At 42.4% G+C, this 24,527-nt stretch overlaps 2 protein-coding genes across 2 annotated transcripts in view; one reads left to right on the top strand and one right to left on the bottom strand.

The window, feature by feature from the left end:
• On the top strand, positions 1 to 22,022 carry nat8l (N-acetyltransferase 8-like). Its single transcript, XM_051428457.1, has 3 exons — positions 1 to 695; positions 2,078 to 2,242; positions 13,624 to 22,022. The coding sequence occupies exons 1-3, from the start codon at positions 392 to 394 to the stop codon at positions 13,989 to 13,991; spliced, it is 837 nt and encodes a 278-aa protein (XP_051284417.1). The 5' UTR covers positions 1 to 391; the 3' UTR covers positions 13,992 to 22,022.
• A 1,688-nt stretch (positions 22,023 to 23,710) lies between these two features.
• poln (polymerase (DNA directed) nu) overlaps positions 23,711 to 24,527 on the bottom strand; it is a 52,409-nt gene continuing 51,592 nt past the window's right edge. Inside the window, exon 27 of the mRNA XM_051428746.1 lies at positions 23,711 to 24,464. Within this exon, the coding sequence (XP_051284706.1) occupies positions 24,372 to 24,464 (93 nt within the window). The 3' untranslated portion in view covers positions 23,711 to 24,371. The remainder of the gene's footprint in view (positions 24,465 to 24,527) is intronic.

Raw genomic sequence — 24,527 nt, 5'->3', positions numbered from 1 at the left:
GCCCACATCCTCAAAATACACACTTAACACCGGCACACACACAAGCCTGATCAGATGCAGAGCGAGCGACTGTGTCTGTCTCTCTCCCTCCCTCCTCCCTCGTCCACCAGCATTTAACGGCGCACCGCTTCCACCAATCTGTGCAGCGAGAGGACCACCCCAACCCCTGAACCTGAATCTACCCGCCCTGCCCGTTTATAAATACTGCTTGAATCACACCGGCAAGTCTTGGTCGTCAGAAACGCTCAGGGTTGCAGCAGAACATCCCCCTTTCGTCTTATCCCCCTTCATCGTTTCTCTGTTTTTTAAGAAAATCTTACGCATCATCCATTTTTCACTCTCATTCTCCCTCCTTTTTCCGAACTGTAGTTGTTTTTTTGCGGCCAGTTGCATGCATTTTTCGTCTCCCAAAATGGTTTGCGAGACTAAAATTGTTGCGGACGAACACGATGCTATACCTGGGACCAAAAAAGAGTCGATCATGTGGAGCTCTCCTCCGTCCAGCGCGGCTCTAAACCCCGCCGAGGCAAAGGATGTGAGGAAAGATGCGGTTTTTATCCGCGAGTTCGAGCGCGGGGATCAGGAGGAGGTGCGGCGCATCTTTTACGAGGGTATTATGGAGAGGATACCCAACACGGCGTTTAGGGGGCTCAGGCAGCAGCCCAAGACTCAGTTTTTATATGCTCTTCTGACAGGTAAGTACCCTCATTACCTTGCATCATGTGTCCTACACCGGTTTACGTTAGGTCCCCCTCTCACATAACATATGAAACTCCAACATAATCCCTAACATCAATTATGTAAAGAGAAGTTATTTCTAACCTCACCTCCCCACTGTAGGATAAATACCCCCCCCTTATGTTTGCATCCTAACGTGATTTATTTGAGGAACTTGCCTAAAATCCGACACAAATCTAACGTCTCTCCGCACTATCCGGCCCTGTAGGCGATGTACGGTTAAGTTGAAATCTGTTGCAGCGGCTCTCTCTCTCTCTCTCTCTCTCTCTCTCTCCCTCCCTCCGCCGGCGCACACCGGCATGTTGCTCATCATGCAACAAAAGGCATGGCCAGGCGCATGGTGCACGTGTATAACCGGCGGGCCTGCTGATGGTGTGATGACATGCCGGTGCCGTGAATGAATGAGTGAATGAATTTGAGGATTGGCCCACTGGGTGCGCGTACGTACCAGAAAAAACACCACCAACCCCCCCTCCCTCCCTCTCTCCCTCTCTCCCCACACACCCCCCGCGGCGAGCACACGCACAGTGCGGGCGCTTCTCCCCCCTCCTTTCCGCCTCTGCGCCAGTCATGCACGGATCCCGTTTGGCTTTTGTTGACGTTACCGGCGCAGATGAAAACCTCATGTATCGTGAGCGGTGCCGTTACGCACGCCAAAAACAACAACAAGCTCAAACAATCTATCCAGTTTTGGCACGAAAGAGTCGATTAGGCGTCAATTAGACTCATTCAAGTCACAAAACATGAGTCTTGCTTGTAAAAATCCCCCAAATTCTACTTCATTGCGGTCTGACTGTGACGTTGCCAGTTATAATTGACTTAAATAGAGTATAAAGTCCCTCCTACATGCCAGCGCTGATGTTTCACTCCACGCTGGGGTGCAGTGGAGTAAACTAACTACTAGGTTATTGCATGCCACGCAACATGCTATGCAGCATCCAGTCTGCTTGTTTGTGTTTCCCTTTGCGCCCCCCAGCGTCACATCCGACTAATTACTCCAATAAGGACTGAACTGGTTTGATGAATTCAACACTAACATGCCCTCTTCTACTGAAAAACCTAAAGTTTATCCATGTGGACTAATGTGCCTCTTGCTTCACAGTTTCTATGAGATGTTACTCTTCCGCCTGTGTGTGACACTAATCCTTATCTCTCTTTATCAAAATGTTCATATTGGAACCATCATAACAGAAGTTGATGTAACTGTTTCACTTACTGATGCTTACAAATGTCATGTTGTCTCAGATCTGTGTCTGTGTGGGGTCAAATTCCGCCAAAATCAAACATGTGATTCTCTTTTCTGACAGGTTTCGTTTATTTTTCTTCCATTTCTCCATAGTAATGTGCTTTTTCGTGACCAAATCCGTCACGCTGACCTGCTGTGCGCCCCTCATTCTCATGGGTGCGCGCTACTACTACAGCAGGAAAGTTATCCAGAGTTATCTGGACTGTGCTCTGCACACGGACATGGCTGACATAGAGGCTTATTACATGACACCCGCAGGTAAGACAAAGGAGAAACGTTCACTGTTCTCACTGTATTGTGACTTAATGACAGAAATACACATTGTCTGGTTTGTCAGTCGGCAAGGCTCCACCACCAGAGTTTAAAGAGGAGTCAAGAGGGTTGAGGATAAAGAGAAGGTATAAAAACACATGCATACTTAAAAAAAAAAAAGTTAGGGCCTGTAACTTTGCCACAGCAGGAGGGATTAAAGACAGAGAATCAGTAGATGAAAGGCAGAGCGACTTACATATACTTGAAACTGTAAAAACTGTCTCAGCCTAGAGAGTCTTCAGGCAATCCAGAGGCAACTCATCAAATATGCAGCTCGTCTCTCTGCTTTCCCTCTCCTCCACCCCTTTCTTTCCCACCCCTCCTCCCTGTCTCTTTCTGCACTCCTTCCCCCACTTGCTTCCTCTCTGAGCTCCACTTTGGTCACAGGCTGGGAGGGAGGGAGGTGAGGGGAGGAGGAGGAGGAGGAGGAGGAGGGGTGGTTGCTGCATCACAGGGCTATTGATCGCGTGAAGGAAAACTGCTGATACACTTTCTGCAGTACACTCGGTGTCGGCAAGGCTCATTTCCTCCCACTAAAGCTTCTAATTGGAAAAATCAATCCGCCTCTAATGTCATCTCAAACTATTCATTCTCTTCAGGAGTTTCTGTTGTGAGCGATCGGCCAACCACATTTTCATACACACACCCCTCCTGTACTGTAACTTCTTGGGACACATTTATCCCCTGTTAACCCAAACCACGTGGGCAATATAAAAAGCAGGTGTTAGTTAAGCCAGTCAATTGCCCCCCATTGTCTCTTTCTTTCTGACATTGTGCCCTCTGGCCTGGTAATCCACTGCATACACAATTGCAATTTAGCATTCCCATTATTGCTGCAGGGCCGTGATGGTTTAGAGGGGGTCAGGCACCACTGCTCCAGGACAATACTAATGATTATACCCATGCAAACTGAATGGGCCCGGGGGGGGGGGGTCGGGCGAACACCTGGGCACCAACATGCAATGGCAGTGGAGAGGCACCTCGCACGTCACTTGTTGTGGTGGATGTGTGTTTCGTGTGTGTGTGTGTACAAGGATGGCATGGCAGGTAGCACGTAGGAGTGTGTGATTGTGTACAGAATGCAAACTTAAAGCCCTGAAAACAGATTTGTTCCATTATCTTCTTATGTTGAGTGATGGGATCCTACATGATGAGTTAGAACAGTTTATTTTTTTTAACAGGTTATTTTACATGAAAGATTTCTTTTTTTGTGCTGTTTTTCACTGGTTTTAAGTCGGCGGGGCTCAGTTGTGGGGTTGTTTGCTTATATAACTAAACTGGTGAAACCACTCCTGATATTTCCTTATTTAGTTGTGAATATTTAATATTACTGTGAAAAACCTATTTAAACCATACTTTCGGTGCCTTTAACTCTGTATTTTGCAAAGTCAGTAGGGGAACAAACGGTGCCTTCAAGCTCAACCACTCTTCTGCTGTCAAATAATAACAAGACCTATTAACAGTGTCATACCTCAGCATGGGGAGGAAAATCTGTCTCACATTGTACTTGCTAGAATCAAATATTAAGGGCTACTCGACAACCAAAAACAGTTACTTTGTGTGATTTGGCTCTGCAAAATTAGTTTCCATGACACCAAGTAGCCCTACTTAGCACTTCAGCAGCACTGAAACAGTATATGTATCCTCCTCTGTCATCGTTTCAGAGCACAGCATCAACAATGAGCACTGGGCAGGTTTACTGTAGGAACCAGTTGGAAATTGACTTGTTTCGCTTGATTTTCAAGATTAACTTAACAGTCACAACAATGAGGTATGTGAGTGAGTTGTGTGGGAGGGTTTGACAGTTTGCTGCCTGTATGAAAAACCTTTAGCAAGGAGGCATCAGACGTTTATAAGACTGTTTGTTTGTATGTTTGAGGGCTTCATCTTTAGGAGCTTAAACGGAAAATTTACCACGATTTATGCGGATGTCCAATCAGTCAGTTGCAGCAATAAATTCCTCAGCGTTTGCTATATTGACGGAGAAACCCGAGGTCTGTGTCAGCAGTGCCTGCATGTACCAGGATGCATTGTGCATGAGCTTCACGTCCACTGAGCAAGCTATGTTAACTGCTGGGTGTTAATCAAACTTACACAGCGTTGCAAAGTGAATTGATTCCTGCAGTTTGACAATTTATTTTTCCACACGTAGCTTTATCGTTACCTTCAAAAACCTTCTTAAAACATAATTTTTCATCAGTGTTTGATCACTGAGATGTCTGTATGTTGTAGATGATCAATGGGAGCATTGCAGAATATTGTGTCACTGCAACCCAGAAATTGATCAGCTTAATGGAGAATTGCTACTTTAAATGCAAACAGGAAGAGAGATTCAAGGACAGGGAGAAAGGGAAAGAAACAATTCTTTACATTTTTAGACAATTAAGCAAAATATGAATTGAATAAAGTCTATTAAGTGGACAATGAGCACAGGCTGCTTGAGTAATAGAGAAAGACTAAATGACTGACTGGAGCCACATGTCCCTGTACACATCCAACGACTACACTAATCAATACTCTTATCTCTCTGTGTTGTGATCACTCACTCTGCTGCCACTTAAGGCCAGCTGTCACCTCTTTCATTTGCCACATAATAAAGTGTGTTGTGTGTGATTGTGTGTGTGTGTGGGCAGGGAGGTTGTAAAGCAGATTGAAGGAACAATGGTTGGGAGTATAAATGTATGAGGCTGTACAGAAAAAGGACTAAAGCTTGTTTCCTTAACAAAAACTGATGCTGATATGGCTATTGATCAATATTTAATTTAATGATCAGTTTTAAATGAATGTGACTGAATTAAACCAATCAAATGTAATATTCTCAGTCTGGATTCAGATTTCACAAGTCAGGCTGAGCGTAGAAAAGGATTACTGAAGGATTTGGTACAACTCATAATTTCTTAAAGTCCATTTGTCAAATTCAACAGCTGAATAAGAGACACAATTAAAAACACAACATCTGCTGGCACAAATCTCTTTTGGACTCCTCCTCTTTCCATCCATCTTTCTCTGTCCTTCCTCGGAGGCGATAAATCAATAACGAGTAAATCTGGCAATCAATACGTCCCCTGCTGGCGCGTTAACAACTACAGTGAATTTGCTGAAATACACTGTAAATGAAGACAAAATACTTTAAAGTATTTCTCTCACAAAAAACAGCAAAATGTCCTTTGACTTCTCTTTTAACCTTTATATTAAACTGATATCTTTGAACTTCTGCGCTGAAAAGATACTTTTATTAATCGATGTCGATGTCTCATTAGAAAAGACAAGACAGACAAGACTTGCAAGTTCCTCCAAACAAGAAAATCTGATTTAGATCGACTAAAGGTAAACACTGAGTCATACTGAAGCTGGTAGAACTATTTTACAAACTATTTGACAAATTGTTGACCGGTTGCAAGAGTCTGTGTTTTATTTGCTGATCGGCCTTTGTACACTGTGGAAATTAAAGCCAAATAAGACACTCGACCATCTGGAGAATTGGAGTCAAGTTCTTGACACAGCAAATATAATCTATGAGTATAGTTTTCAAAAAATGCAATCTGAAGATTTTGGTTTTGTCAACTATAACGAACAAGCAAGGGTAGACAAGCAAATCTTTTTAACCTTCCAGAGCTTTAGCAAGCGGCTAAAAAATATATGTCTACCTCTGGTAACAACACTTTCCAGGCAACAAACACTAGCTTTGTGAAAGTGAGCGCTTATGGCGCCTTTACTGTTGTGTGGAACATTTTTCTCATTGTGTCACGGGCCTGGTTCATGTCAGCACCTATCTCATCAAACAGTGTTCACACAGTGGTTCACTCCTCTCAAAGGAAACTCTCCATTACTTAATCCCGTAGGGCCCAAAAAAAAAGAGGCATATTTTAAAGAGCTTTTCTGTAAAAGGGAAACCAACTTTAAATACAGAAAGGAGGAGGTTTCCCCTCGTGTTTAAGCAGTAGGCGGAAGACACCCCCCCCGCACTTGCTCAATCACTATAGGTCACTGTGAAGCAGCTTAGTGCCTAAAAAGTGAATGTAATATAATGAGGGCGACACTAGACACAGAGCCAAATCCTCCCCGGCTTGACGTGATACCCACTCAGTAATACTGGCTGTTTAATGAGGCGTCATGACCACTGCAGGGTCTCATCAATGCAGCAGACATTATAATACTGCCGGTCAGTCTCGTTGTTGTAGTTCTGTGTGTGTGTGTGTGTGTGTGTGTGTGTGTGTGTGTGTGTGTGTGTGTGTGTGGTTGTCTGTTTGAGCTCACTCTGCTCAAGGGGAGAGAGCAGCTTCCTCCACCAGTACCTGCTGTGCTTATTTTAGCTCTGAACGACAGAGAGAGAGAGAGAGAGAGAGAGAGAGAGAGAGAGAGAGAGAGAAAGAGAAATGATGTGTGAAGGGAGGGAAGGAGGTGAGTGCTAGATAAAAAATGGGGGCATCTGGGGGAGGGGTGTGCGCCTCAACTATGAGATATTTTTTTGTTAGTGTGAGAAAGAAAAGAGAAATAAACAGTTTGCGGGTTTGCACACAGACGAAGGGATCTCCTGGGTATATTTCTGACACCTCGGATTAATTAGGCATCCTTCCTTTCTATCCTCTCCTCTCCTTCCCTCCTGTTGCGGTTTTTGAGCCACAGCATTTTCTGTGTCTCTTCCCACCTGTATCGCTCCTTCTGCTCTTCCTCTTCCTCTCTATTTCTCATCTTCGCTGAAGGTGCAGAAGAGGCGCTGCAGTGGCCAACTGGGTTATCCATCATCCTGGCACAGAGGAAGTGATGTTTCCTCCCAGCCAAGGAAAGAGCGTTTAGTCTGCCTTTTAAAAACTGGAAAAACAAAATTAAATATATACAGAAAAATGTAATTTACAATTTGCTCATTAATTTATCAGTGGTAATGGACAATTATAGTAACTGTATAGCATTAGAAACAAGAAAATCTTTACAAAAGCATTTAAAAAGCCGACATATACTCAATAATTTTGGTGTAAAAAGGTTATAACTTCCCTTAACCATTAGGCTAAATTACAAATACCATCAAACATTTCCAATGCCAACAGATCTAAGCAGAGTCTAATGTACTATCCAGAGACACATTAAATCCCTGATAGCTGATTTACATAAAAAAATAATACATAATTTTAGATCATCACCACTTAATATCCATAAAATTTACAGCCTGGCACAATGTTAGACATGTTGTCTTTTACATTGCTGGCTGACTCTGCTGTTCCCGGAGAGACTGGAGAGCTCACCAGCCTGTTATTTAAGCTGTACGCTGCAAGTACACGCACATGTGATGTTTCACATTCACATTAAATCAATACTGAACAAAGATACACTCATTGGAAAGAGATGATGACATGTCAGCAGCTTTTTCTCACTATCTTGACTCTCTGATGACCAATCACACTGCTTGATCATCACAGATAAGCAATTTTAAAGGCAGTTATCGATAGGTGAGTGATTACTTGTGTGCTCCTAATAGATTAAAAGTGATTTCTGCTGTTTGAGCCAAACCAGCTTGTTTTTACACAGGACATACTGGTAGGTTTAGATTGTAAAAGGTTAGTCACATTTTGCATGTTGGTGTGAAGCCTAACCTGATGGCCCTGTGAGATTGGGGAGAGAGGGGCTCAGGCTGTAGCAGTAGCAGCCATGTGAACAATGGCATGCACACAGTAAAGTGTAGCATGTGTGTAAAATATGTGGATGTACCTGTATGCTTGCATACAAACAAACAACATGCGTTGATGGGCAGGAAGGCAGTAAAACTAACAGTAAAGGGCCAGATAATGTATCCTCTCTAGGCTAATGATAGTGTAACAGGGAAGGGTGCATGTTGTATGAGTGTGTGAGTCTACGTAAAGTGTGACAACACACAGGCCAGTGCATTCTTTGCATATTGGGTTTGGCTTAACGGCCAAGTTAAAGGCTTCCTACTGTAAATCTGTGTGTCAATACACATGAATTATTAATCTCTTTGTAACTGCACTATTGTGTGTTTGTGTTAACATCTGGAAAGTCCTGACGGTCAGCCTCATTTGTCCGCGACAGAGGAAGAAACTGCTGACAAGCAGGTTATATATGATGGGCTAATCCATACTCCCAGCATGCACTCTGACCTGAGGACGAGGGTGTGTCTGTCTGTCTGTCTGTGTGTGTGTGTGTGTGTGTGTGTGTGAGAGAGAGAGAGAGAAAAAAATCCCTTTCAGAAGCATCTTAAGCATTTCTTCTTTAAAGACAAAGTTGTACAATAAAAAAAAGAAGATATAAAGCACTGAAATTGCATTTATCTTAGAGTAGTTCGCTGGTCTACATGCTCTTAAGTTAAAGCAGTCCAAACTGATCACTCACTGGTGTCATGGATACATTATAAAAGTGTCCAGTGGACCTCTAGGGTTCCAGTTGATAGTCAGCCCCAAACAAAGCACAACATGCGGCTCTTCAGCAAAACAAGACACAAAAACGTGTTTAAAATTGAAAATAATGCTTCAATATAACCTGATATTGTACCACATGTATACAAGGTGGAGATATCAACACAAGCAGCGACGCCTATTCACCATTTAACGCCTGACAAGGTCGGATTACTCATGCAGTGATGCACCAGTTTCAACCCGGAGCCACTCCTGGAACATAAATCACTGGTGCTTAACGTGCCCTGCAACAATGACACACATGCTGCGGAGCAATATAAAAAAACAACATGTAAAAATTCCAATGAATTCCCTGTTTAATCATTAGAATACAAAGCGAATGGAAACAATACGCGGAGAACGGAGTCAAGCCACTTATGGGCTTTTGTCAGGGCTTACACCCACAGAGTGCTCAGGACAGTGTTCGGCTCACAGAGAAGTGAACTACAGCGCAGTGAGGCGGCGTCTAGACTGAACGCTTATCAACTGAATTAGCCCTCTAGGTTTCATCTGAAGGAAAAGAGAATAATCTTATTAGACACCATAAAAACTATTCCCGTGTATGCGCTCCTGTGTGTGCTTGCTTATGTGTGCGATTTTTCTTTATTTTTTTATTTTTAATACAGGCTTCCTATCACAATCCGCCAGTATTTAACACTCCCACACACATGCATGGAGGCACATTAATATCCTTGTGAAGTAGTTAAAGAAATTAGATCTTTTGCATTAAGAATAATCACATTTTGTTTGTTTGAGAATCACTATGAATAATTTCCAGAGATTTAAGCTCATCCTCTCTTTCCCGCCTTCACTCTCTGCCTTGATTTATTTCCTGTCTTGAGATCATCTGTTTTCTTCAGGTCCCCCTCCCCCCTCTGTAATAATGGTAGATTTTCTGTCCTCCCTCCCCCCGTTGTGTTTGTATGCCCTAGCAGCAATAATGGATCCTTTCAGACTCATCACTACTACTGTTAACACAGACGCCTCGCCTCCCTCCTCCTCTACTCACTCTTTCTGTCAGACAGGACAGATGAATGACTTCTTCTTCATTGTCCCCCTTTCCTCTTTTTCTAAGTGAGTAAACTCATTCATACGACTTTACGGCCTCAGTTACACACACTAGAACACAGGCAGTGCACTGTATTAGTAGTGAATTAGGTTCTACACTTTAGCAACGAGCTGCTGTACTGCAGCATCAGGGAGCTTAATGCCCGGCTCGAAAGCACAACAGGAAGAGTTGTTGAGGTCTTTGGAAACAAGCGTCCTATTCATTCTCTCTTTCCATAAATCTTGCGGTATTTAGCAGTAAAGAGGGAAGGGAGATGCTTCTAAATGCTACTTCCACTTGCTAATTGGCACTAAACACAAAGTACAGATGAGGCTGACGGAAATAATGTTTTGCAGCTTTTTGGTCATAAAACCAAAGTACTGGACAAGTTCAAATGTTGAACTGATGGTGGCTCTGTATGAAAAGTTTTAACGGTTTACCAAAGTTAACAGAATTTATCCTGAAGGGATCATAAGTTGGGAGTTATAGAATATGCAGCATATGGAACAATTTGCCACTGAGCACCCTTAATTGTGTATCAGACATGACATTTCAGTTGCAAATCTGCAGACTTGAGAGTTTAGAGCATCTTACTCTACATGAAAAAATGTGTTTTGGAGCATAACATTATTCCTCCTCCACACCTCCTCCTCTAACTTTATCTCGCTCCCTCTTGTTCTTTCCATTTCTCTCACTGTCTCACTCCCTATCTCCAGAAAGTGCAGTTTCCAGCAGATATAATGATAGCTAAACTAAATCCATGCAGTTTAATAGTAACAGTGTCAGATGCAGCAGATGTGAAGTTCCTTGAGCCGTGATGTCAGGAAGCTTAGAGGTCAATATACGCTGCTCAGATTTCACAAGAAAAGCAGAGTCAGACGAGGCTAAAGTAGAGATTAAATTTGCTGTTTTTTTCCCAGGCACGTTTGTTGTCTCGTGTGATATTAGTGATGTGTCTGTGTTGAGTAATACACAGTTTAATAGGCAGATAGGTAGAGAGGTGGTTGGGCGAGCATGCTTTCCTGTGCTGTCCTCATTCCTGGCACAGGCTCAGTTCAGACAGATGGTCAAGAGGGCTTTATGGAAGCGTATTCCCCCTCCTACACTGCACACACACACACACACACACACACACAAAATAATGCCGGCCGAGTGCCACAGGAGTTGACATCTGCCTATAATGAAACATCATTACATAGTATTAGTGAAGGCTGCGGGACAGTTAACCACTTACAACTTTGTTTAAAAGACTGTCTGTAGATTTACAGTCATTCATCGAAGCTCCAGATAATCACCTTCACACTGTGGCGGCCCCCAAATGGCACCAAGAAATTACTATTTGATTGCTTTTTTTTTTATTACCCAGAAATGTAACGTCTGTGAAACAGCACAGTCATCTGACCTACATTACTTCCGAGAACAAGACACTCCCTCCCCTCCCAAGTTTTCCCGCCACTGTCTCCACACCTGACACCAAAATTTGATTTGGCCAGAGAGGGTGAATTCTAGTCTCCAGGATAACAAGATGCTCTTATGTGTTTGTTTTTAGTTTTTCAGCACTTCAAGGAGCTATGTATCTTCATGCATATAATTCAAAATTACAACTCCCCGAAGAGATTAGTCAGATTAGTCTCCCAGTGATGCCATACCCCCGTCGAGCTATCAGGGTGGGAAGTACTCGGGTTTTCCTGTCGCCGCTGCAACCTACATATGACAGTCGTTTGATTCAGTAACAGAAGCCTCCGGATCAGCTTAACGCAGGCCTGCAGGGGAATCAAATCCCTCCTAACACACGAGACTCCTGCAGGAGCATGATGTGAATGTCACCGCCTGTTTGTGGGTGTGTGTGTGTGTGTGTGTGTGTAAGAGGGAGAGATTCAGCAGAAATGAATAAGAGGTTATGTGTCAAGGCAAGGAAAGAGAGCGCGAGGGCACAGAGAGAGAATTCAGATACAGAACTCGCGGACAGACGGACACAGATTTTTGACAGTCACAGAATAGTGAGATTTACTTTATCTATAACAACCAGATGGCATTTTAGTACAAACCCATGTAAGCACGGCTGACACATGCTGTAAATACTGCTGACATTGATGGAAAGGCTGTTTTGGTTACGTAATGAAAAAAACAGGAGGTTGAGAGGGTCATTTTCCTTGAAAGGTTATGATCGGTAAAAAGGAAATTAAAGCAAGAGCATGCACCTACACGCTATGTTCGTTTTAAAAAAAATGCCTGATTAAGATTCAAAGGGGGCTGATTTCATAAGAAGCATGATGACCCATAACATTATCTACTTCTTTACATCTTTATATGTGTTTGGCTAGGGTAATGTAGGGACTATGAATAACAGAGGGATTTAAAATGTGTTTACATGTTTGCTATTTTCTAGCTCTGAAGTTAAACATAAAAGAAATGCAGACATTTCAACTATTGATGTCTGAAGCTGGTGACACAGCCGACAAGAGAGATTTCAACTTATAATAGAAAAATGTTCTGTAGCTCACATTGTTTTTCTTACTATTATCACTGAAAATACCAGTCAATGGCAAAATAGAACATAACAGAAGTATAACCACTGTGTGAACAGCTTAGGATTTGCAACACGAACATAAATCGATATTAAAAAGGGGTTGATATTCAAGCTCTTAACAGTACTCTGGTGGAGGAGCGTTGTCTGCTGACATTTTTATCTGCATTGGTCTAGCCTTGTTTATCTCAATGTGTGTTAGTCTTTTTATCTGTCTGTCTGTCCATCATCAGTGTCTGACGTATCAACTCTGGGATAAATCAAGTCCCTGCACAGTACGAGCTTCTGTAAAATGTTTTTATTCCTGTCTAGGTAAATTCGGAAAATGCCAAATTTATTTATCTGATCCCCCCAAAAACACTACTCCATCCAATGAGATCAGTGTCTGCTTCACTACACTGTGAGCCCTTAGTGACCGCTCCGTCATGCCTGCGCTTTTAATCAGCTGCGTCTCACTGAGTGGCTAATGCCATTAAGCAGCAGACACTGGTCTCTGGCCCCCTTTCATTCATCTACTCCCTGCATCCCTTCTTCTATTCTCGCCTATCAGAGCCTTTAAGCCATTATGACATGATGCAAGATGCTGCTAATGGAAAAACAGGACGTTTGTTTTGATTTTACTTTCTAGTGCTAAACATTAAACCACAGTTGTCCTTCCAATTATTCCTTTCATCCATCCAAAATATTTGTTTTTGAGGACATTCATGATGCATATATTGTTAATTAAGACCCATGTTATTTCAGATATGGTCTTGGGTTTCACAGTATGACTGTGAGGGTCTCTACCCTTTACTACTCCTACATGAAAAATATTTTTTCATGGATCTGAAAAAGACCAAAACAAGGCTTTAGGCCCAGTTCTTTATCTTTATGTCTTAAAGGAATTGTTTGACATTTTGGGAAATACGCTGTCTATAGTAAGTGTGTAGCTACCGGCCATCAGCAGGTTAGCGTAGCTTAGCACAAAGACTAGAAACTGGGGGAAACTGCTAGCATGCCTCTGTCTAGAATCCATCAACCAGCACATCTAAAGCTCACTAATAAACAGACATGTTAAACCACAATTAAACCCAAACCTATGTGTTTTTTTATATACTTTTTTAGGGTTTGAGACTTTTAAAGGTAGAGGCTAGCTGTTTCCACTTGTTTCCAGGCTTTATGCTAAGCTAAGCTAACTGGCTGGTTTAGGGAGGGTGTTAATCTCTCCTCACTCAATACTGGACAAAATGTTTCAAAAACAATTCCTATAAGTGTCTAACTTTAAATAAAGTTTATGCAACTGCTCCACACTAATTATTTATCCGACTTATTCTCTCTTGTGCCCCCCCCCCCCCACCCCCACCATCAGGCTCCTGTTTCTGGGTGGCGGTGCTGGATGGACGCGTGGTGGGGATTGTGGCAGCACAAGGCCGCGAGGACGACAACACGGTTGAGCTGCGGCGCATGTCGGTGGACTCTCGCTACCGTGGCAAAGGCATCGCAAAGGCCCTGGGTCGCCGGGTCCTGGAGTTCGCCGTGCGCAACAACTACGCCGCCGTGGTCCTCGGCACGACGGCTGTCAAGTTGGCCGCCCACAAGCTGTACGAGTCGCTGGGCTTCCGCCGAACGGGCCAGAGCGAGGACTACAGGCTCCCCGGGATGAGCCGCTCGCCGCTGGAGAGGCTCTTCTTCCAGATCCGCTACAGCCGCTACCGCCTGCAGCTCCGTGAGGAGTGAGAGGTGACAGGGAGAGGGAGAGAGAGAGATGGAGAGGGGGAGATGGAGAAAAAGAGAGGGACAGAGAGAGAGAGAGAGAGAGAGAGCAACAACCCTCCTTCACCTGAGAGCCCCGACCGACCGCATCCTCTCCTCTGACAGCTTTTATTTATTTTGTGTCATTAGAGATAACTTCGAGTACTACTTAACACTTCTACTACTTCATCTTCAAAGTCACTAACGTTTTCATTACTATTATGCTTTTGTTGCTGTTGTTTTTGTATTATACTTTTACATTTTTAAATAAGAGTTTGTTTCTTTTCCTCTATTTTATTAAGCTATTTTTTTTTGTACCTTTACCCCTCCCTTTCCATTGTGGGAGAAAAAAAAACAAATTGGCCTTTATAAAAGATATTTTACTGGCAACCCAACTAGGTACCCCTCCCCTGCCCCCCTGCCCCTTTGGTTTTAAGATGATAAGATGATTGGACTCTGATCAATACTTCCCCTTCATTACAATTCCACAATGCCCTCTTTTACCCCTCCCCGTTACCTCAAGCCCTCCCCTTCCCTCCCACATTCTTCTAATTTCCCCACAGTAAAATTCAATGGACGGGTTTTGACACAGGAGAGTGCAATGAGACATTTGCATTCTGTGTCATTGGGGGGTTGGACAGAGCCATGGATGGGTTGGGAGGGGCAGATATGGCTTCCTCGAGAGCAAAAAAAAAAAAAAAAAAGTGGTGGTGGGGGGAGCTTGTGGTACACACTCTCTTTTACAAAAAGCTCTGCAATGTTACATTTTGTGTGTGCATTGTGGACAGAGCGTGGTCTCTCACACACACACACACACACACACACACACACACACACACACACACACACACACACACACACACAAACCAAGTCATTTTGGCTTTTAACCAGACTCTCAAGACACCATATTGAAGCACAGCAAGAGTGTGTTACTGATCCCCATAGCGAGAGAGAAGGATGACAGGATGGTTACCGGAATATGCACTGTGTATCCTGCGTCCTGGATGGATTCGAATCAACACAGTGCATCTTCCTCACACACACGTCCATCCCTCTCTTCGTTCTCCTCGTTATCCTCCTCATGATTTTGATTGGATCTCGCCTTCCTTTCTGTTGTTTTTTTTTTCTTCTGGATCTATCCTCAGTTAATTAACTGCTTTTCTCACTGAAGCTGTGGAGAGGGTCTCTGATTGGTTGAGGTGACGGGAGGGTGGAACTTTCTCGTTGCAGTGTCACGCTGACAGATCCCAAGATACAATATAGCTGCATGTCAGAGCTTGTCTGTGTGTGTGTGTGTGTGTGTGCGTGATTGTTCGGAGTATGTGACTATATGTGTGAGTGTGTGTGTTTGTTTGTGTGTTTGATGAGGCCATGGTCAGACATTTAGACCATGAGCTCAACAGTGTATGAGGAACAATTAACCTATTTTTATTTTGCGTGAAACAGACACGCACCTTTCTTGCTATGAGTCGAGTATTATCTAACTAAAACATTACTACTTTCTATGTGTACTTATAAATTGTTTACTGACTGAAGAAAGATAAATTCTAACATTTTGAATATGTTTAGTATTTGAATGATAATTAGTAATTTTATATCTTTAAAATAAACATATTACCACATTGTAATATGCAAATTTTTCCGTCAAAACTACGACAATTACAAAGTAGCTGCAGTCTACACTCCACATACTTAATCCAGGTTATTGGGGAACAACTTGGGTAAGACATGAATACTAGCAATACTTGCAAACCTACAGTACGTAACTGAGCACAAATAGCAAATAATTATTTAAACCAATATAACTGAATTAGTATTCCTCCTTCCCCATGTATTTATATTGTGTATACAGTTAAAAAAAACTCATGTAGCGAAACAAAACGTCAGAAGTTTCTCCCATAACACCTCTCTCCATCTCCATCCTCTGACCATACAACCAGCAGTAGATTCAGCCATCCACGACTCTGAGCCTAAGTTCTGTCGTCATACCCATTTGTAAAAAGTAACATATAAAGCAAAATACAACAAAAAAAAAAACACAAAAGATTTAAAAAAAGAGACAAAAAAAATTGAATACAAATGTAATCGTCATAAAGTTAGCACTGACCCTCCTTGCCTTGCCACCCTTTTCTCCCCCAAACTCTCCCTGCCTCCCATTCATGAATCTGTCTGCAACCCTGGGCTAGACCCCACACCTTCCATTTGAACCCTGCACACCCTCCACTGACCTTTGACCTTCCCCTGTCCCAGGCCACACCCATTTCCTGCCCATCTTTGCATGCGCCACAGAGCCTTGCTGCACTGCTTTTATTATTCCATTTGAAGCTTGTTGGACCAACCCTTAGACCCCGCCCCCTTACTCTGATGTCATCTAGGCAGTGTGACGCTTTCGGGAAAGGCTGGTGTGCCAGGTTGCAAGGATGATGTACGGTTGTATGAGTATCGGTGTGATGCAGAAGACACAGAAAAGTGAGAAAGGTGTGTGTGTGTGTGTGTGTGTGTGTGTGTATTGCAGACATAGGATATACTCACCAGCTGCAGCACTGCCTGGATGACATAATGCCTGCCAGCCAACCAACTGTAGAATGCAAAAAGCAATGCAAGTGTGGCATGCCTCTGTACCCGGTGTGTGTACGGTGCCTGCCCTGGAAAAGTGTGTAAAAAAAAAAAAAAAGTTAACTAATTTATATACTATATATATAAATATATATATATAAAAAGAAAATAAGCTTCTTTTTTTAGATGAACATATAAAAGAAATGTGTGTTTCTTTGTTTGGGAAAAAAGAAAAAATTGTACCATTTGCATGAAATGTGTCTTTGAATGCAAATATAACTTTTAGGGGAGAAACTCCTAGCACATGGCATACAGTGGAACCATAGACTTGTCATTTTTACAATGGTTTATTTTTTATTTTAAATAATCTTAATTCTCTGGAGTCAAGACAAGGGCGTGAAATTAATACCAGCCACAAGCCAGTGCTCATAAATCTTTAGGAGGTAGCCAACCCTTGTTTAGAAGTTATATTCCATTTAAAAGTCTTGCTAAGCTGAAAGCGGCTATTGATATTCAGATTTATCTGTCACTGGCTGGAGGACTGAAAAGTATCATAGCTCTTTTTCTATTAAACCAGCTTGTGCAGGACTTGAGATCATCTTATGGGCATTCGGAAAATGATGCAAGAGAAAACATGTATTCCCATGCAGTACATAGTGCAAAAATCTTGTGGTTCTTTACAAGCACCGAGTGAAATATTTTTCACCCAACAAGCCCTTTGCCAGGTTTATCATATACAGATAAAAGGAAACACAGGCAGCAGGATAGGGTATTAAGTTTGCAGTGACGGTCAAATGTTTAGACTTTGTTCCAGGTGACGTAGGTAATCACTGTTTCCTGTTAAAAGTATCCTCAAACCCCGATCTGAACCCGTGTCAGCTAAATGCCTAAAATATTTAGTACATCCTAGTTTCTTTTACATCTAACTTTGGATTATACTTTCCACAATATATGTTGTTTTTTTTTTTTAGGGATGTAAATACAAAACCCCCACAAAAGGACAAAAGTTTTTGACCTTAGCTACTTTAAGCCGTTGAGATGCCTATGTTTGTCAGGTCCCGTGAAACTAAAGCTTCGTCACCTTCCCTCCCTTCGTACAAGCCATGTGTTCAAGCCACGTGTAGAGGAGGCTTAACTACCGACAAGTTCTTTGTCTTTTAATTGGAGCCAATCTTACGATTGAAAACATAAAAAAAGCAAGGCACAAATGCACTGAAAGCATCGAACAGTATATATAGTATAGATGTTTTCACTGGGCCGACATGTGGAGGGTGCCTCACAACACTTTTGATGCATCTGCTTTGAACTTGGTTGTTGCTGGAGAGCCAAAAGAGGACCAGGCTGTATTTTGTGACTTTTCTGGAGCAACAGCTACCACTGACGTTCCTACAGTAGTTACAAACTTCCTACTGAGCTAAGCAGGAAATTAGGCAACAGGACACAACAACCAAACTACAGTGTGAACACTATGCTGGATGTTTTTATGGTCCCTGTCCAAAATGTAATAATATCAGAACATAAATCAGACTATAAACTATCTATTTCTTCAAAAAATAAAATCTGAAATTACTGTTGTGAAATGTAGGCTTCAGTGGTGCTGAGGCTTTAGATTCCCTCACAGAAAAACCACAGCAGAGGCACATTTGTGTCAAATAACTTATGTCAGTTATCACTGCTAGGGTGTTTAGGTCCTTGCTGTATGACTCAACCCACTCTTTATAAGACTTGGGTGAGGTCTGAAGGTTGAGTGAGAGGTGGATTTTGCTGAGGTGGATTATAAAATAAGCTGCGGTCTGGATCTTTTGGAAGAATGTGAAGTCTGTCAATTCTGAGCCATTTCTGCTGCTGCCAATCTCAGTTTTTGCCAGATGAAATTTAAAACACTTCATGTATTTTTAGGAGAAATGATTATCCATACTGGTACGTATTCTGAACAAAGGTAATATCATTCAAAACGCCTTTGCCAAGGCCTTATGCACTGGAATCAAACGCTGGAGTTCAAATATCTTGTGGACTGCATGGCTTAAGGTAGTTAAAGGGTGATTTTTTTAATTGTAAAGATGAAGTGCACTGACTATAATGCATTTATTTCTAGTCTGAGCAATGTCTGTTTTCTACTTCATGTGAATGCTATGCCCTGTGAAGTCTCACCTCCCATTTAAAAACTGGTAACGCATACTTGATGTTAGAATGTAGTAATTAAACTGTATGCAACTTCTACCAGAGTGTAAATTTAGATACAAACAATTCCTCTGAAATGTTCTGCTGATGTACAATCCAAACACAATCCCACTTTTTTTTTTTTTTTTGTTTTCTTTGTTTTTTTTATTTGGTTTTCTGTGATTTGTTTGAGTGCGAGTGTGCTGTCCTATTGGTTGAGGTTTGAGAAGGTATGCTGCATAAAGGCCTCTCCAGCTGGAGAAGGCTCTTTTAGTTTAGAGTGCTTTAGAACCCAAAAATGATCATCTGATGCTCTCTCTCTGATGGCAGACACAGAGGCCCAAGCTGAGGCTGAAGCCAAAGCTTCAATTTCAGCAGTTACAAAAAAAACACAACCCTAAAATGGCCACATTAATAACCAAAACGGTAAAAATATCAATAATTGTCACGATCAGTGTATCAGTTTATCTACTGGTGAAGGAGCATAGAATTCAGAACTGCACAAATGTACAGATCCTGTGGGTGTGTTGTGTTACTATGATGGTGTGTGTCCATGCTCAACAGCCTTGGGGACGAACACTCACAGGCATGAATGTAAACTGCCAACATTTTAGGTCTTAGAAAGATTTTTTATGTTTTAAATCTTTCCTGGTTGCTTTTTTACTTTATGAATGAGAAGAACAGTGGGGGAAAGGGTAAAAAGCAGCTATTGGTTCTTTCATTAAGTGACTAAACCACTACATTAGATGTTAAACATTTTGTGTGATTGTAAATAGCCGTATCTCTACGTATTGTTAATGTATTATTTACTGCAACCTGTCATCTTTGCTGGTTTTAACCAACCCTGATGGAGTTCATTTTTGTCTCAGAAGATGGCTGTCGCCTGGAATGTTCCACCTAACGAGGAGGGCGAGGGGTGAGGGAGGAATGTGCCACATTGGCAGTTAAATGGGGGGGTGTGGGGGGGGTGTGGTGGGGCGGCGGGAGGAGGTCTGCAGCAACAGAGCTCCACAGCATGGACTCCCTCTCTCTCTCTACCTCTGGTGAGGATTTTGCTCCACTGTGGCAAATACAGAAGGACTCACTTTGGACTGAGGCCACAGGTGCCAAGAACACATAAGCACTTGTAGCACAACTGTGTCTTGTTTTGCTATTACAGTACAGATAGTTTTGATTTTTTACATTTCCTATGAAGAATATGGATAAAGTTTCTCTTTCTCCTGTATTATTGACTGTATGTATCACAGCATATATACAAGACATGATACCATAGTGTATAATTCGTACTACGACCCATGGCTATTTTTGGAGGTGAAATTTGCCAAAGGTGACAGTAATTGCTGCATTTTTATTCCTTATGTGGCTATGTTTTGTTTAACACAATCCTGTACTTACTTGGTATTATTTGGCAAAAATCCTGCCCACGTGCCATCTAATCAAGCAATAAATACAAACAAACAGACGAAACCACAAAATAATGACATACTATCAACGATGATTTTATTAAATACATGAAATGCTGCATTGATGTTATATCCCTTATACTGTACCTATTAATGATGCCGTCACAGTATTGGCATTGCGACATTACCACTCATTATATCGAAGCCGGAAGGGGTGTTTGATTGTAAAATGTTTCTGTTTTTTGTATTTTTCTTTACAAGGAGGTGTCAAAGGTGTGTTTTTCTAAAACTCAAAGTTGAAGTACACAGGTGTACCTCTGCATATTTGTACAGATGTCAATAGGAAAAGGGGTAAATGACAAGAGGGGGATAATGGATGCTAAAGAGTGAGCAGTTCAAGCAGACAGGAAAAAGATGGCGTAGCCACACTCTGAAAGTGCAATCTGCTGTAAGTCTCTCAACTGAGCTTTTATCTAACCACAAAGACTTCCGGTTAACTTGTATCACTGAGACATGCACTGCAACGTCACTACCACCACTCTGTTAGTACGATTGAAAATAATCAAACATGCTGCAGCTGCCAGAATCGCAACTATCAACCATGTTGACTTTTCTTACAAGTGAGATTCAATGTCTTTTTTTGAATCTGCAAGTTAGTAACTGTAAAGTTGTAAAGTATATTTTACTGTAAATAGCATCTGGGGGTCATTTTTACTCCTTTTGTAACAGAAACTGTGGATTTAAAATATATAAAAATATATTTTAAAAGATATTTACAGCACTAATAAAGAGATTCTACAGTAGTGCAGGTGTCTTCATCTGTATTACCTCATGACAATCCCATACTGACTAATGGCTGCCACTTTCAGGGGCTACAGTGAACGCCATCTTAACCTTGTGTCTCTGTCCCACGCTGATGGGTTCAGACACAGCCTTCCTTGTCCTGCCTGTCTGCTTGAACTCTCAAGTCGTCAGAGAGAGCATAAAACACTGCACAGCAGCAGCTCTGTTAGCTTATAGCACACACCGGCTACGGCTATGAATATCAGTGGCTCTGGACTGAGCTATCTAGCAAGCTGCTGCAAAGCAAGGGGCTCTCTCTGCCCTGGAGCCCTGTCATGGCTGTTGTCTGTTGCCAGGAAACCGACCCGCACAAAGCACAGCAGGGGACAGATATGCAGCCACACTGTGGGGAGGCAGGCAGGTCAACCAGCCGGCCATGATAGAGGAATGGAAGAAGGGATTCATAGATAGATGGATGAGATGGATGGACATAGGGGGAGCAGGGGGAATTAAATTATAACTGAGGGAACTTTGGAAAGCAAGGGTTAAGGGACCTGGAGGGGAAGGAGGGGTGACTTGGCTACAGTGAGGAATTTGACGAAAGAGGCCCTTAGGCATGTAAAGTAGAGCGGTGAGTAAACAGTGCGTGGGGAGAGTTGGGTTAGAGAGGTTACAGGAAGAGAAAGAGAGGAAAAGGGGGGTCAAATTTATGGACAGATTCTCATGTACAGTAATAAAGGTCACGCATGGTGTGGTGATTTGGCAGATTTAGAGATTCCCAGGGAGACAGTGCTTAAGATGAAGATGAAGAGACTAGTAGTAGACGCTGTTGGTACAACCGGTCTGCCCGACCTCAGTGAGACTGCAGTGACAACCTGGTTTTTATTGGGGTCTATTAGCTTTCAGTTCCCTTTCTGCCATTCCTTTGGAAGACTGCTGTATTACCACACTGGGATTACTATTATTATTGTGATTATTAACCCTTTCTTTTATACTGACAACAACTGGAACACTGTATAGATGTAAAGATGGCATTTCCTGCATTATGACGATGATTGAAACATGGATGTACATATATTGTATCAATTAAAAATGATGATGCATTAAGCTTTTATATGTTGCAACAGTAAGCAGATTTTTTTTTCTTGCCAAGAGCAGAGGAAGGGAAATAACACAAACGCTGAGAATAATTTGAGATAAATATTAGAATTGAAATGATATAAGTGTCAGCCGTGAGGATATGTGCCGCGGGGTCTACTTACACATCTCACAGTCACCATGGCAGCCCCGGGAAGCTCATGTGGTTGCCCTTGACAACAGAGGGACCCCTCAGGCCTTGGCTCCTGCAAATGGCCCAGGTCATTAAAGTGAAGGCATCACTCAGTCAAATGATCATAACCTCATTCACATCTTTTAAACGTAGTAAAACAGAAGCTAACAGGTACCGTGTAATGATTCTCTAGCTGCCAGACATTTTATCAGCTGAAAACAAAACGAAAACAAAAAATGCTCCAAGTGACGGTGGCGCAGAAGTACAGTGTGCTGTTAGACACAAACAAAGGCTTTTTTATTAGTATTTGCTTTACCTCCATACCTACTTTAAACACCCCTGCTCCAAAATTGCAGAGTGCGCTCTAGAATTTGCACATACCGGTCTCACGCTCCCCCTCTCAAAGGGGGAAGGCCGTGCACCCTTAAACCACAGAACAATGAGAGAATAGAGGGCCAGATTTCCATAACACTGTCCAATGCGCTAGCTCTGAACTGCTCAGACTGACCTGGTAAGAAAAGCTTCTCTGACACATGGAGAGCACATTCCTGTCAGTGGGTTCAACAGGCAAAGTGAAGGGGCCGTTTACACTGAAAAAGAAAGGAAACTAGAGGAAACGTAAATACATGACGAGACATTTCTGTTGGCGTTTCTGCTGGATACCCTACATGCCACCTTTGTACCAACTTAAAAAGTGACAGCTTCTATAATTAGCAGCCAACACGAGGTGACATTTCCAATAGGTAACGGGGGTAAGGCTTTGTTAAAAATGCCACTAGGTGTATGGTTCTTCCTAGACCCATTTTGTAGGCTTAATTGGAAGACAGTATAAAAGGGGCAAAAGAGTCTCACTGTGGCTGCCAGAGACGAGGAAACTCGGTCAGTGTGCCTGGAAGCCGGTGACTGTGTGTGAGTGCATTCATGGCGGCTGCGTGGATAAAAAAGACTGTGTGCTTCTTAAGTGTGTCTGTGTGTGTGTTGTGTTTTTTTTTTGTGTGTGTGTGTGTGTGTGTGTGTGTGTGTGTACGCTTGTGGACGAGCGTTCGTGGAATGTGTGCGTGGCTCGAGAAGACAAAGGGGGGAGTGGGCTAGAGCCAAGTGAGCAGATAAAAGATGAGCTGGGGAGAGAGCGAGGCGCTGGATCCGCACGGCTGAGCAAAATTAGATCATCTGCTTTGAATCAGCTGAATGCAACACAACAAAAAGGTGAAGTCCCTGAAAATATCACAGCCTCATGGCATTAACATAACAGAATATCGGCTGAATACAACCGGCTTTTTATAAACTCTCCATTGCTCTTTTCCGTCTGGAATTTCTCTCTTCAATCATTCATTATAATATTTTCAGGGAACTAAACTTATTTGTAACATTTGTTGAAATTCAAGGTTATTATGCTGTTTAAACTGTTCTACGCCCTCTGTTAATAAACTAAAAAAACCTCTTAAAGGTAATATGCAAATTAGGAATTAATCATGGATTATAACATACAAAGAAAACAAGGATAAGGAAATTAAAACAGTTGAGAGAGGTCATTGAGTTTATCAGGCGGGAACCTGTCAGAGACAGAATGAATGCAAGCTTTATTCAGCGTGAACAAAGCATACAAACAATAAATACAAGGATATATATAGAACACAGTTCATCAGGTATAGCTTAACTGCTACATTTTTTATTTTTTTTTAAATCGTACTAGCAACCAATTTAATGAACCAACAAATATTAAGCACTCTCTCAAATGTGTAGCTTCACCTTGGCAACAAGGCAGAGAAAACAGCACTGGTCTTAACAACAGAGTGTGAAAACTAAGGAGGAGAGGAGGAGGATAAGGAATCTTTTTTTGTAGGATGGAGAGAGAGAGAGAGAGAGAGAGAGAGAGAGAGAGAGAGAGAGAGAGAAAAGGACTGGTGCAATCCAGTCCTGCCGTTGCCCCCGGATACGGATGGAGTGAAGGCAAGAACTGGGAGCTGCAGCTGCCTGGTTTCCATAGCAATGTGGATGCAGGACAAGTGAAGAGAGAGGGAGAGATAGACTGTGAGACTATAAGATGGAAAAATTGAACAAGAAACTCAGAAGAGGCAGAGAGAGGAGAACATACCAAGAGGGAGAGAGATGGAGCAGCGAAAGAAAAGTATATTCGATACAGAACAGTAAAAGGGGGGAATATAAAGAGAGCAAAAAGTAGGGAGGGACGACTTAAAAAGAAGATGAGGGAGGCATTGGAGGGATGTTAAGCTCAGACATGGATCCCCAAGACTTGCCACTGGAGACTGCCACCTTCAGGGGGACCTGAGAAACACAAACACACACATAAGAGAAGGGAAAGGTGTCAGTGTGTCAGCATACATGTGT

Source organism: Dicentrarchus labrax, unplaced genomic scaffold, assembly GCF_905237075.1.
Source record: "Dicentrarchus labrax unplaced genomic scaffold, dlabrax2021, whole genome shotgun sequence".
Lineage (NCBI taxonomy): Eukaryota > Metazoa > Chordata > Actinopteri > Moronidae > Dicentrarchus > Dicentrarchus labrax.
This window is presented reverse-complemented; position numbering and strand designations above follow the sequence as displayed.

Excerpts from the sequence above, each read along its gene's own strand:
- nat8l (XM_051428457.1), top strand. The coding sequence starts at position 392 with ATGCATTTTTCGTCTCCCAAAATGGTTTGCGAGACTAAAATTGTTGCG. Across the intron at positions 696-2,077 it reads TTTATATGCTCTTCTGACAG|TAATGTGCTTTTTCGTGACC; the intron begins GTAAGTACCCTC and ends ATTTCTCCATAG. Across the intron at positions 2,243-13,623 it reads TTATTACATGACACCCGCAG|GCTCCTGTTTCTGGGTGGCG; the intron begins GTAAGACAAAGG and ends CCCCACCATCAG.